The sequence below is a fragment of the Orbicella faveolata genome, unplaced genomic scaffold, assembly GCF_042242905.1.
Source record: "Orbicella faveolata isolate gen_17 unplaced genomic scaffold, um_ofav_v1 contig_47, whole genome shotgun sequence".
NCBI lineage: Eukaryota > Metazoa > Cnidaria > Anthozoa > Scleractinia > Merulinidae > Orbicella > Orbicella faveolata.
In genome coordinates, this window is record NW_028301577.1 from 17,245,469 (window position 1) to 17,259,567 (window position 14,099).

Here is a 14,099-nt window from a genome sequence, read left to right on the forward strand (position 1 = left end):
TTCCGAATATACTTTTTATTGCAACCGTACAGGAAAAAATGCTCAAAAATAGGCGTTATTTATCTCAACATTTCAAAACTGATATAAACTATTAATACAAAATTGTGTAGACATGCATGGTAAGTATTTTACCTCCAATGCACGAAAGATTATCTAGAAAAGAGTAAGCAAACTGCGCCACGCTCTTTTATTACAGCTCAATATTTCAAAGGAAAATATTAACCCGATATCTCGAGTATTGTGATTTGGTAGCGTCTTACAGTTTGCCTTTACTTTCAGCATTAACAAAGATTGCAAGCTAATTACGACATCTTCCGCTCAACCTTTTCGTTCTCTTGCGGTGCTAATTAAGATTAACAGCAACATTATTTCAACGCGACAACTTAATTATTTTGAAATTGTGCGAGTGATTGGTAGCCAACATTAAGCTTGACATTTTTGTTCTGACGCAGTGATCTCAGGTAGTTAAAAGCCGCCTTCTCCTCGTCGCTGGTTATTCCAAGCACTGAGTACATGTTCTTCAAGCCCTCAGATCTCGCTTGCTCAACCACTTTAAGCGCTTCTGCCTTGGCCCCGGCGTCAAGTACGGTTGCTGTGGCGCTCGCATTCTGGGCTATTTCTCTGGCCTCATTGTAGATTTCATTTCTGAGCCTCTCAGTTTCCTTGCGAACAACCTATGATGTATAAAAATTGAGAGGATTAGCTACCATAATTTATTTTCGCTCGATTTTTGCTCTAAAATAACTCGTATTTCCATAGCGGAAACGACAAATCTTCGAAACTGTTTACCTTCTCTTGCAACTCAAACTCGGCCCGTTCCTCCTCGGCCGCCTCCGTGACTTGACGGAGATACCTACTCTTGACGTCATCGTGGATGTCAACAGCGAGCAGCTGGAAATATCTGACCTCCACAAACATTCCTTTCTCATCGTTCTTACACCTGGCGTTAGGAATGCAGTAACCACATGCAGGCATATCTTTTTCTTTAGTAGGACATGTCTCCCTACAGCAGCCATCCACTCGCTTGGCCAGAGCTTTGAACAGCTCCTTTTCTATGTTTTCTCGTTTCCTGATACAGAAAAAAGCAAAACAAAAAAAAACAACAACAATGGTTAGAAAGCACGTATGTTCTCAGGTAGTGCTGAAAATAGACGAAACATCCCATTATTCGTGTCTGTGTCTTGAGAAAAGAATGAAAGCATGAGAGCCAACTCCAGGTTCTCTTGGGTAAAGGGAGAGAGAGAAGAGAAAGAAAATATTATGGGATTTTAGTTCTTCCCAGCCCCCCCCCCCCCCCTTATTTCCTTCCTAGTGATTGCTTCTTGTTCGAGTTCTAGAGGGAACTACCATGTGGAAATGGCTGTGATATATTTTAATCACTGAATTGCTCTGTATTCACAGAGTTGTTTTTTATTCGTGCATAGTTTGGTCTGTTAATACTTGCTCAGGACTTGGGTTGAAAACCTGTCATTATATGCTCAAGAAGGGCATGTAACAAATAGACCGCCGTTATCTAGCTTATTACAGTAGTCCCAAAAAACAGATCATTCCAACCTTCAACCAGGAGGAGGGAGGAACAAGGGGGCTAATCCCCCTTCTCCCTACTTTTTTAGCCAATTTTCCCTCCTCTCTACTCTAAATATTCTATAACATTTTATCCCCATCCAGGTCCATCCCGTTTTCCCTACTCCCACCATTTCCTTTTGTCCCTCCCCCCTACTTTTTCCCCCTATTTCTCCATGTTCCCAACTTTTTTGGGGTCATTTCTCCCGCCTCCCTATTTTGTCCCCACCCCCCCCTCCTTAGACAGAGTTTAGATAGAAAAAGCTACTTTTCTAATCACTAAAATTTAAAAGGAAAACAAACCTGATGTAATCATCAATGGGTAAATCCGCAGCCCGCCCTTTAATGGCGTCAATAGCTGTTCCCCTGACAACCGGTTCGTAGTCGACATTGTAAGCTTCGTGTAAGTCTGGCAGAAAGTCCTTTCTCAGGAAATACTGAAAGGAGCAGCTGATTTCGATTTCGACTTTATCATCCGTCCACACAGAGATCTCATCAAGTTTGACAAAATGAGCATTGGCTTGAAACACCTTGAAGGTGTAATCTGGACCTACAAAGTATCGACCAGAAGTGAACACTTCACTGACGTCCACAAAACCTGTTGACTTACGTCTCTTGAAGCCAAGCTGTGTGGAAATACACAGAGAAAGAGGTGATCATGAATCAGTTTAATCAAATAAGTTTGCCGCAGAACGACTAAGAGGATTATGCAAAGTACACCCACCGTGCTCGTTTCAGTGCAAGTCAGAGTAATGATTATTTTTTTTCCCTTACGTTAAAACAGAAATCTTAAAAAGATTAATTACCATTGGTTAAAAAGTTAAAAATTAATTTCAATTGTTTAAAAAAGTGAAAAATATATATATTTTAATTACTGTAAAACATATTTAAGGTCTTAGGACTATTTCGGAACGGGAACAGTGAGTTTTGTTTCCCGAGAATCTTAATGTTTCCCGAGACGAAGTCTCGTAAAACATTGTTTGACCCATTTGTTTTGCTATATATCAAAACAAATGGGTCAAACCGTGGAAAACCAATAATTACTTTATTGCCAAATGACGTGCAACAGCGGTCAACATTTCGCGGGTAACAGTGGCGGAACTGTTTCCCGTTTGACGTCATAGTTTTCGCACTACTGTTGCCCGCTCATGGCATTTGGCGGGAAACAGTTTGATTGTTAGATGTCATGTGACCACGACCTTGCTAATGAATAGGCGCGCTGCAGCGAGAAAAACGCCAGCTACATAACAATAAGAATTATAGACTAATATAGCTTACTACTATAGTAATACAAGACACAGAGTATTGACAAGAGATCTCGATACTTTCACTTTCGAGGTTAAACTGCTTTATGATGAAAATTATTTATTGTTAACGGATAAAATGTTCAATTTGTACGACTAACCCCGACATTTTTGGCCCGTTTTATAGCTAACAGTAAGCCCCAATGAGACCCTCATAATTTAGTGGAATTGTTTCGTCATTCAGTGACTAGAAAGTGATATTACTTTGGAGAAGCTAAATTTGTACATTACTTAACCATTACTTATAGTTTAGATAGTTCCGCCGGCAGTACTCCAAAACATGTCAAAAATGTTTCGTGTATAGTTGATGAAACCTTCTAGTTTGTGCAATAACAGTCAAAACAGATGCAATAGTAGTAGCAGTTCAAGATGGAGATGAAGAAGAGTTTTCAAGAATTTGAACCGTTCAAGGTCCTGCAAAAGACTGCTTGGTGCCGCTATATTTCATATGAGCGGGGTTATTGATGTGTTTAACAATCAAATATTTATAACTACTTAATAACCGAGAGTGAGGTCGTTACGGGAAAATCTCAAACTGAGGTCAATACGGTAGGCCGAGGTTTGAGATTTTCCCGTAACGACCGAACGGTCGAGGTTATTAAGTTGTTTATTATATGGCTCACGAATTGAAGAAACAAAGATTATCCAAGCGGAAGTCGTCAATTTACATCCGGCGATGCGCGCGTTTACCGATTCATTCATCGTCTCAAACCCAGGGCAAAACTACACAGTCAGTGAACTTCACTACTGTAATTCTTTACGGGAAAAATGATTGTCACAGCCCTCAAAAAGGTATTTTAGTATCGTGGAGCCACAACTCGATGAGGGAGATTTTCCAACTGTTGTGGCGAAACATCAACGCATATAGAAAAGACAGAAAGTGCTTCAAACTGGTCCAAACCAACGGTCTTTCGGTGGAAGAAAATACTAATGCTTCAGAATGCACTGCTCAGAATAACTCGATCTTCGCATTCGTTTTCGACAACATATCTTGGCCTTCTTCACTCTGGGACTTATGAATGAACTTTTCAAGCCTTGTGAGCGTCTAAAACTTCCTGCAGGTATCAGAAACACTGCTACCGACAGAAACCGCCCGATTGTTTACATCTGATGATCCTGGAAGTTGATTTTCACTTGCTTGTGTTGAAGCGAGGGAATCTATTTGATGAGAACTGAAACGGAGTTCAATATTTCGGTAATTATTGTGATTAAGATGATAACTTATAAGTTTCTTCGTGGTTTTCTGCTCAGGATACGTGACACATCTGCCGATGGTGTTTTTCACTTAGCGATTTTAGCTTTACTCAACACTCGGCAAACTTTGAGTGCTTTTCACTAGTGCTCGCCAAGGTTACCGGTAAGTCAAAAACGACTTCTATATACTTCGATTATCAGTTGAGTAAGGCGGGACGAAAGTTTGGTCACCAAGTTTTAACGTAAAAATCGTGTTGTTGTCACGGGCAACTTACCTCGTTTCCGTTGGCAACAATATCAACAGCCGTTGGTCGCCTGTCGCGTCGCCTACAATTTCGCGCGCTTTGCTGCCAATTGACGTCAAAGGCGGACAAGTTGCCAACGGATACGGAGCCAGTTGCTCGTGACAACAACACGATTTTTACGTTAAAACTTGGTGACCAAACTTTCGTCTCGCCTTACTCAACTGATAATCGTAGTAAATTTTATTAAGGAAAAATCCCTAAACTTTTAGCTGCTCGGAATTAAATTTACTTCTCTTACTGTTTTTAATCGGCTTTCATCGTTTCAATGCGCTTGAATTTTCCGAGCCGAGCTCTTCCTAATTTGCATAATCCGTAATCGGCCCGTGGGCATTACGGCTGCATAATGACCGCTCAGATCTCGCTCTTAGCCAATCAGCGCGCGTTATATCGGCCACAAGCCAAAGCCATATAATAAATGCTATTAATTCATGCAGAATATATTCTGGGTTTTATTGTGTTGGCCAGACAAAATAGATAAAAATTCCTGCAAGGATATGAAGGCAATAATCGTAAAGAGTGCAAATTCTTTATTATCCTCAAAATTATCTGCGTAAGAGATTACAGGAGCATTTCCTTAATCTTTCGGGAATAAATAGCTGATCACCTTTCCAGCTCGATTCTCCTGCCCTTATGTCTGTGACACGCGGTGCATTGTCTGCCTTGGTAGTCCATATTGACAAAGGCATAAAGGAAATATCAGCTTTAAAGTTCACGAAAAGCTGATTTAGAATTGCTAGAAAACAGCAACTTCGTTTACTAATCATACCTCAATATCTTATTGTTTACTCATGTGCCACAATGGTGTGTGAACGATTCACATTTCATTAACATTTGCTTCTCGCATAGCTACATACCTCGTAATATTCAACGTCGGAAAAGCTTGTCGACATCAAAATAACGAAAAGAAGGGCAACAAATAGTACACAGACGAGAGCGGTGACCAAAACTCGCATCTGACTCGCCATAATACAACTTGATGAGAGACCAACCGTTCATTGACACTGAGCTAGTGACGTATGCATGACTAAAGGCATGACTCAAGCTGAACAAGGAAGTTTCATTTCACTAATTATTCATGTACTTCTACTGACAAAAGCATTGTTTTTTTGTAGCAACCAAAACAACACATAGCCTAGTATTTCTTAGAGATATTAAGTCCTTCAGTTTTACGCCTCATAAATACAAGAGAACAATTTGACATGATCAGGGACCTTTCACAACTTTCTTACTCAAGGAAATATGGTCAAGTTGTTTACGTGATGTGCCACTAAACGCAATTAAATAAATAAATATTGCTTTCCTTTTGACTTGTAAAATCATTGGCGCTAGCTTGTAAAACTACTCGCGCGATTAGCATTTCGAATTTCAATGGACCGAGTTCAGCCTCGATCTTTCTAGCTTTTGCAGGTACCGACTTCAGTACTAAACTTCTTCTGAACACATAATAAATCAAATCACATCTCATTCTAGTCGCATTTGAACAGAGCCCCGTTTTTGCAACAAGTTGATTTTCCCCTCACATTTTAAAGGGAAAGGTTATCTTATACGTACATTTTCAGATATCAGAAAAAGGCTGCAAAATCAGCGATATTTTGGTTCAGAGCAGAGTAAAGGTTTAACTTACTGAAGCCATCAGAACAGCCCCACCCACTATTTCGGAAAGGTCCGCCGCGGGAAAGTACTGTATTTGATAAATATTGGCCCAGTCCTGAAATTGACGACGTGAGCATTTTTGACTGAGGCTCTACAGGGTTTTACCTCATTCTTATTTACATCTATCATCTCCAGTTTGAAACGTTCATCGCACATCACAGGTTATATTGAAATCAGCAGCAAGTAAAACTCGAACATCGAATACATAGGCAATGAAACTGCCTGTTAAGTTATAAAAGGTGTTTCTAGTTTCAAAACTCTCTCTCTCAAGAACATATTAACGACATAAGCTTATAGAAGTCGTTATTAGGCAACAGGCTAAACTTAACTTTGTTTTTGGAAAGTACAAACATTTTTTTCCCAAAGTATCCAATATTTCGATTTATTAGAAGTAGGGCATATTGACTTGGGAAGTTGTTTACTGAACAATGTCATGTCGGCGGACGTGACCATTTTCACGAAAACAACCAATGCATAACTTGTTCACAAATTCCGTGTGCATCAGTGCAGCACTGGAATCAACCCGTCCCCATCTTAAATCGTACATTTAGTAGTGTTATAACAAATGAAAATGCTAAATCACTAACCCTAAAAAAATTTAAATACTCAACTTAACTTATGTAACTAAATGCTTGTTGATTTCATTACATATGTTCAAAAAATATATTCAAAAAGCTTGGCTCAAAACCGAGTTCCTGAAACGAGTTTGTCTATCGTGCACATTAATACCTGTGTAAACAGCTTCTCGTACAACATATATATAACAACAACAGAAAAAAACTGTACAGTTCTCTTTAATTTCATGCTTGTGAACTCATTCCTCAAACGTTGAATTTAGCTGTAGCGCATGAAGTTTGAACGTTCACAACGTTCTGAACTGATGACTCAGTGTATCGTAAACACCAAACCATTTAAGAATGATAATGCTGAATCCTTTTTTACAACCTTTGCAGAAATCGAGAATTAGTTGAAAATGTCTTATAACAACAACTTTGCAATGCGCGGGTGAAACTGCTCTGTATCAAGGCTTCATCGGAGCAATGCTAGGGACTTGAAATGATTTGAATAATGTTGCTATAATCGCTGTATTTGTCGAGGATCAATCTTTTCGTGCAGAGAGTAGAAATAATTGAACTCAGAAACTCACCTCGTAGTATTCGACGTCGGAGAAGCTTGTAGGTATTAAGATAAGGATGAGAAGAGCTGCAACTCCTACCACGCCGATAATGACAACCTGAGCAGAGTTCGCCATGTTTTGAACCAGTACAGCGCAAGAAACCCAGTTTAATTATGCATGCATCAGCCGTCACACTAAGCTTTCAAGAAACAATGCGGAATCCTCATATTGTAATCTCAGTGGTTTAATATGTGCGGCTAAGAAAACTGAGCAAAACAACCTGGAATTTCTGCTTGATGGCAATCCAATTTTTCTGCCGTAATTTTGACACTAACTTTGCACTTGAGATAATCAAAGAGAGCAACGGGAATTAAAACCGCGGACATTTCAATCTTTTTTTTAACAGTCATTGTTGTCTGTTTATTTGTAGTCGTCACACCAAAGGAAATTTATGCACATAGTTGAGGGCAATTACGTGATTTTACTCAGTTCCTAAGAAATTAGGAGTTGATCAGGCCGTGCCAAAGTTGGTGTTCAATTCTTTTTCGGCTAGGACCAGTGTTGAAAATTTTGCACTTGCTGACCGAGTGTAGCCTACATTAAACATGGAACAGAAAACCAAGAATGTGATCATCTGTCTAATAGTCGTTGGAATAATCGTCTTCATCGGAGCAATGCTTGGGACTTCTTTACGCAAGCTCAGCACAGAAGAAGGTAAATTTCTTTATACAGTTTTACAGAATAACGCGTGGAAGATTGTTTCTGCAGAGTCGTTTAAGACGGGGGTTGAAACATGGCATGCAAAATTTAGGAAATTCTTTAGTGAACACCTAAGCCAACACAAAACTACATCATATCATGCAATAAGCACAACAAAGCTCCTGACACAAATTGATTAGCGGTCAGTACTTCAGATATTTTGCATGGTAGTTAAGTTACATCCGCGCAGTTTTCTTCAAAGGATAGGTGAACATGCATGGCTGCGATCGCTGCCGGGTTTCGTTGACTGATTCAATTAAAACGAACTTTTCTGCTCGAACATTAGCATCTGTGTACAAAGCCAAAAACTGATTTGAATAATTCTGTAAATAAGAGAAGCACAACACAAAAGTCTTTTAAAAGCAAATTGCGTTTACGTTATATAATATTTTTAGGCCAAAACAGTAAGAAACCTATGTAGCTCTACTATTATCAATTTCGCTGATATGCGATTTGATAATTTCCTATTTTTTTAGAAAAATATAGATCGTTTTCACGTGACGTCATCAAATTCCAAAATCCAAAACTAAACAGCTGCGAAAGCTTTTATCCTCATCGGGCATGATAGGATCTAAATTTATATCTGTTTACAACATTTCAGCTCAATAGCGTGCTTGGTTTGGAAACCAGCGCAGTATGAAGTTCCGAGTTATGGCGGTGCGTGACATACCGTTGCGATCGCGTTTGTGCAAAAAATACACACTTACCTAGTGATTCTTAGCCTTTTTAGGAGTTAAAGTGTTGGGAAAAGTGCTTGTGTGAATGTTTATTGGTTCAGTTCAGATAATCAGTCGCCCAAATAGCCAAAGTGAGTTCCAGATGTTTACACTATTTTCCGGCCGCCATGTTCGTGGAGCAAATAGCTCCTTATCATGGCGGCAACATACTGGGCTCTGTAAATTTGCGCAAAACATTTCGACGAATATCTGAAGTTTGGGAAAGCGCAAAGACCTAAGACTTCGAGAAGTGTCTTCTTTGCCTATTGACTATAACATTACAATTTCTTGACTTTATCCACTGAATACTTTTCGATTTATTTTTTCCTTGCGTGACAGTGAAAACGATCTATAAGCAATACAACTTGGGTCACGCGTTGTCTTGTGACGTTAAGTCAGCCATATTGGTTTTTGAAAAGTACTATCCGGGTGTGTTCTGTCGCACTTTGTAATAATCGTCACTCTTTGTAATACCTATTGCTCTTTGTAATAAAATTGTCACACTTTGGAATACCCAACACACTTTGTGATAACACTAGTCGCACCGTTGTAATGAAAAAGCTGTCGCATTTTGTAATAAGAGACTGTCGCACTTTGTAATAAATTAAGCTGTCACAATGATTATGAACTTCGGGGAAATAGAAAGCATATCTTAAGTATATTTCTGTCTGCAATGCTTCAAACAATTAAAAAGTAAATTTATTTTATTTTAGTGAATCGACATAACAGTTCATATAATCTCGGAATAGTTTCATATCCTTTTTTTTCTTTTTATGGTTGTACAATCAATTTATGTGCTAACGAAAATTAATTATTACAGTCAAGTGAACTTTCAATCAATGTGTGTGACATTCAAGTAATTTGATGAATTTTACAATATCTTGAATGCGTAGCAAGCAACGAAACATCTCTCAATCTGCAAAATTTTTGGCAAAATATTAAACGTCAACTTGAAAGAGGCAGTATTTGAACATAAGACACTTCGTCCCTTTGACAGCTACAAATCAATGTCACTCATAAGATAAGAAATTGAAAAGGAGATTTGCCACTGGCACTCTACTTTGTTCTTCGGAAAACCTTTTTAATAAGAAATCTGAGGTTGAGATTCCCCCCACCCTCCCCCCACCCAAAAAAATGTATTGCCTGAAGTAAGAAAATCCTTTGTACCCTGCAAATACAATCGCCGTCCATTGATAGTTAAACAGTACTTCGTTCAAGCCATTCTCCCCATGTAAAATTCAACGGGGCGGGTGTATTCCCTGTTTCCGAGTGCCCGCATCGTTTAGGATTGGCCGCAAACTTTCTTAATTAAAACGAATTATTTAAGCAAACTTTATTACAAAGTGCGACAGCTTGATTTATTGCAAAGTTTGGCAGTCTCTTACTACAAAATGCGACAGCTTTTTTATTACAAAGTGCGACTAGTGTAATTACAAAGTGTGACGGGTATTACGGGCAAAGTGCGACGATTTTATTACAAAGTGCGACAGAACAGGGTGTCCGTATGAAAAAAGGCTCTCAGAATAAACGTCACGGATAGATATTTGGTCAACATATTGCAGTCATAAAGACTAAAGCATACAATTTAAAAGGAACAGAACAATGTTTAATGTCTTGACTAAAAATTTATGATCAAAGTCAAGAAACCTAAAACTCATTCAGGCTGTCAAATTTCTCGCTCTCAAAGTTAACGCTCTGTTGTCAGTTTCGAACGCGATAATGTAATCGGTAATATAGTCTGCAACTTAAATCAGGAGCTTCAGCTTTAATAAAATTGCATTCAATTTGTAGGAGCGGTTTCGGAGCCACCTTAAATTTTTGATCAACCTATAAAAAGCGTTCATCTTCTAACAGGATACATTTTGCCCTCTTGACTAAAGTGTTGAACAAATGTAACGCAGCTTGTGGGGACCCCACTTCGCGCGCATGCCCAACCTTTGATCTACCACTAGTATGCCAACTAATCACTTGTATAATAACTGATTATTTGTTGTTTTTTTTGTCTACCAGTTGGTGTTGCATACAATATTCATCAGAAGGAGCTATCTTCCGAAGTGAAGAGAGAAGGGCTCCATGCCGGCTCGCCAGGCTACAAATTTATTATATTTCCCAGCGTCTTTCAGAGTATAATTTTCAATGAGTTAGAGTGTCTTAACAGGGAAGGCATTGAGATAAAGTTGAACGTACAGTTTCAGTATCGAGCGCGGCCGAACAATCTCCGAGAGATCATTTTGCAGTTTAAGGACAAGGATAATTACGTCAAACTGCTCAAGTAAGCCACTTGTTTGTTGACTTGATAATGACCGAGTTACTTGTAGCATCGTATAAAGGAGTTCATAAGTCAAATTGAACAACATCAAACAGTGTAAGATAGCAGAGGCAGATCTAGGGGAGAGGCCCGGTGGGCCCGCCCCCCCTATTTTGGGTACAAACAAAAACAATCGCCGAAGGAAGAAAAGCCGGCAGGGCCGAGCATAACACCCCCCCTCCCCCCCGCCCGCCCCACCTCCCTTAGCTCAAGGTCTGGATCCGCCACTGCATAGCCTAAACATACAGTGGAATCCCGATTTTTTGAACCTCCAACTGAGGGAAACGAAAATTGGTTAGAGAAATCGGGGGTAAAATTACAGTGTTCGACTGAGGAGAAGGAAACGAGTTTTGGTTCGAGTTATCGGGAGGTTCGAAAAAATGAGGGTTCGAGACATCGCGATTCCACTGTAATTAAAATCCATCATGACATTGTCAGTCTGTAGCTAGGAGAAAGCGTTAGACACCCGATGTCTCTTGCATACTTTAATTAACCGCTGTAGACATGGTAGTCCTTCTGCAAACTTTTCAAGAATTAGCCTTCCGACGATGAATCATCAAAGCTTGAGTTACACCGTGAGGTTATTTAACTTCAAATTGATCACAAAATGTTATTAGTGTTTCGTTTGCCTGTAGTCATAGCACGATGGTTTCATTAAAAGAATAATGATCTTGTCCTCACTGCGCCTCCTTACCCTTTATAGGCGCTCCATGCTAATCAACGCAGAATCGAACTCATGGACTCACATTTTTCTGCCAGTATCTTACAGTATCTTTTAACTTCTTAAAACAACCGCCAAAGCCCAGAAATTAATCAAAAACCTTTATGGTGGAAGAATACGCTGTAAGCCAATCACGGACACAGACTAGAACATGCGCATGCCAAATAATCTGATTGGTTGAAAGGAACGGACAATTTCGCGCTGACTGGTTTGGCACGGGTCAGCAAACCAATCAAAAAGCTTGCTTGGGCATCCGGTTTGTCTCATTAATTTGTTTCTATCCTTAGGAGCATTAGCGAGTCCGCCATACATGACGCCTGTAGTTCATTCAATACCACGCAGCTTCAAGCTGAACGCGCTTCCTTTCAAGATCTTGTTCGTAAAACCATTGGACGGAGATTTGACAATGCATGGGCAGATGTTGAAGACCTTCAGGTAAATAACTAGATTTGGCCGGATGAGCGTGGAATACTCAATATTGTGATATAGCTGTCTCTCCTACATTTTAGTACTTCAGGCTCTCATTTATCCCCCATCGTAATGTGTACAGGAGATCGATAACTGTCGATGTATCCCTGAACTTTTTAGCTAGATTTTATAATTTAGATCAAACGGAATTGCGGTGACTTGTAAAAGAAATAACTGTGAAAATTAAACAAACTTAGCCTGTCCAAAGTGTTCAATGTTCGGTTAGTCAGGAAAGCAGTGCGAAAAATGGCAACAGAAAAATTAGTGGAGTGCGATGTTCATCGTTCCGATATCACACTGCTCCTCCGCCCCTTCACCTGGGTCAAGCCCTACACTTCAGCTATTTTCTCGTCCACTGACTAACCGCATGACTGGAACAAGCTAGAACAACTGCACGGTAGCGCATGACTATGAAGTATTATACAACTGAATCAAAAGCACGGATTTGCGGCCCGAGCAGCTTCTGCAACACACGACTCAAATAGTCTTTTTCTTTCCCTGGCTTTTTTTATGAGTCCAAAAGACAGGAAAATGTGGCCAAGGGAGGGAAAATGGAGGGGCACGGGTACACTCTGAACAGGGCGGCGGCTCGCTGTCCATGACAAACCAGTTGAAGAGTTTTGTAATCTGTGAATGAACGTAATTCTTTTACCTCAGGTTCAAAACATCATGCGTCCAGATTCCTATGAAAAGGTTATTCGCACGAAAGAGGCAGCCAAAGAAAATATCAAGGTAGCTGAAAATGAGCGCCCTCGGCTACTAGTAGAAGCAAAGTCTGACAGAGAAGAAGCCATCAAGCAAGCGCAGATAACAATTCAGCGCGCAGAGTCCGAGGCCAGGGTGCTCTTGACCAAAGCCAACGCCGAGGCAAGTAGCATACGAGCAGCGTACGAAGCAGAATCCGCGGCATTCCAGAAGCTCAAGAGTGAGACGCTGAGTAACAGTGTGGCGGGGCTACTGTCTTACCTTGGTGTGAGACTTATCGCTGAGAACAATAACACCGTTAATCTTGCCATAGATGCTCCGGCGAAAACCAAGTATACTTATACTTAAACGGACAGTGTAAGTCCTCGCACTCAACAGAGACAGGATAACTGAAGAAGGAAGTTTGCGTTGATTTGTTACTGTTTGGTATAGATTTGCACAATGCTGCGTTAATTTGCGATGATTTGCAGGCTTCACTTAGATCAAGCACAAGTATGCTCGCAAGTCGAGAAATGCTTTCCCCCTTTTTTCTCACTTTGGATTTTCATGCACGGCTTTCCTAAATGGCTGACACCAAGATAATAAAATGGCCACTCGACAAATGTAAAAAGGAAAATAAAATATTTATTGCGGGATGCCAATCAACGTCTAGAAGACAAAGCATGATCACGTGCTTTGCACGTGACTGCTTCAACGACTGCACGCTAAACCCTTTGCACAGACTATCGTTTTAGACTAAAGACATCATAGAAGGAAAAAAAGCTCTGAAATCAATAGCAGAATCTCTCTTTTGTAATACGCTGAGTGCAGGACGGCTTTACTACGCCAATTCAGTGTAGTGTTTTTACTGGAGTTTATGAAGCATCTAAGGCAATGCCCGGCACTGCCTATAAAATGGAGGCAAGGTGATCTTAAGTTATTACGGAGTTCTGAGTTTCGCGTCGTAAGTCTCAACAGTCTGTAAGGAATCAATTGACCTCACTTGGCTATGAGATCTTCATTCGTTAGTACTTATTCGGTAAACGTTGTGAGATAAAGAAACAAAAGAAAAACAGCACCCGAGGGATTTGTCTTGAGTCAAGTAAACAGAAGGAAACGCAGTAAACACAGTTTCTAAACATTTAAAAGAGTAAATTAAATGCCAGTAAGAGCACTGACAAAGAGCGGTTAATGACGGCGAAAGAAAGAGAGGCCTAGGGGCAGGGGCGGATCCAGGATTTTTCTTAGGAGGGGGTGCACCACTAAGAAATGGCCTAACTGACTGGTGAGGTAAACAAATTTTAAAA

At 40.0% G+C, this 14,099-nt stretch overlaps 2 protein-coding genes across 3 annotated transcripts; one reads left to right on the top strand and one right to left on the bottom strand.

Moving 5' to 3' along the window:
* On the bottom strand, positions 1-7,323 carry LOC110064721 (uncharacterized). Of its 2 annotated transcripts, none has more exons than XM_020771816.2 (4): positions 7,167-7,323; positions 1,867-2,189; positions 790-1,069; positions 1-674 (listed from the first exon to the last, which is right to left on the bottom strand). In XM_020771816.2, exons 1-4 carry the CDS (start codon positions 7,269-7,271, stop codon positions 384-386), a joined length of 999 nt encoding a protein of 332 aa, XP_020627475.2. In that variant the 5' UTR covers positions 7,272-7,323; the 3' UTR covers positions 1-383. The 2 variants fall into 2 exon arrangements, with proteins under 2 accessions (XP_020627475.2, XP_020627474.2); XM_020771815.2 differs by lacking the exon at positions 7,167-7,323 and adding an exon at positions 5,221-5,380.
* Positions 7,324-7,376: 53 nt separating this feature from the next.
* On the top strand, positions 7,377-13,870 carry LOC110064723 (uncharacterized). The gene is made up of 4 exons (XM_020771817.2): positions 7,377-7,850; positions 10,622-10,883; positions 11,928-12,075; positions 12,766-13,870. Exons 1-4 carry the CDS (start codon positions 7,742-7,744, stop codon positions 13,159-13,161), a joined length of 915 nt encoding a protein of 304 aa, XP_020627476.1. The 5' UTR covers positions 7,377-7,741; the 3' UTR covers positions 13,162-13,870.
* The last annotated feature ends 229 nt before the right edge of the window (positions 13,871-14,099 follow it).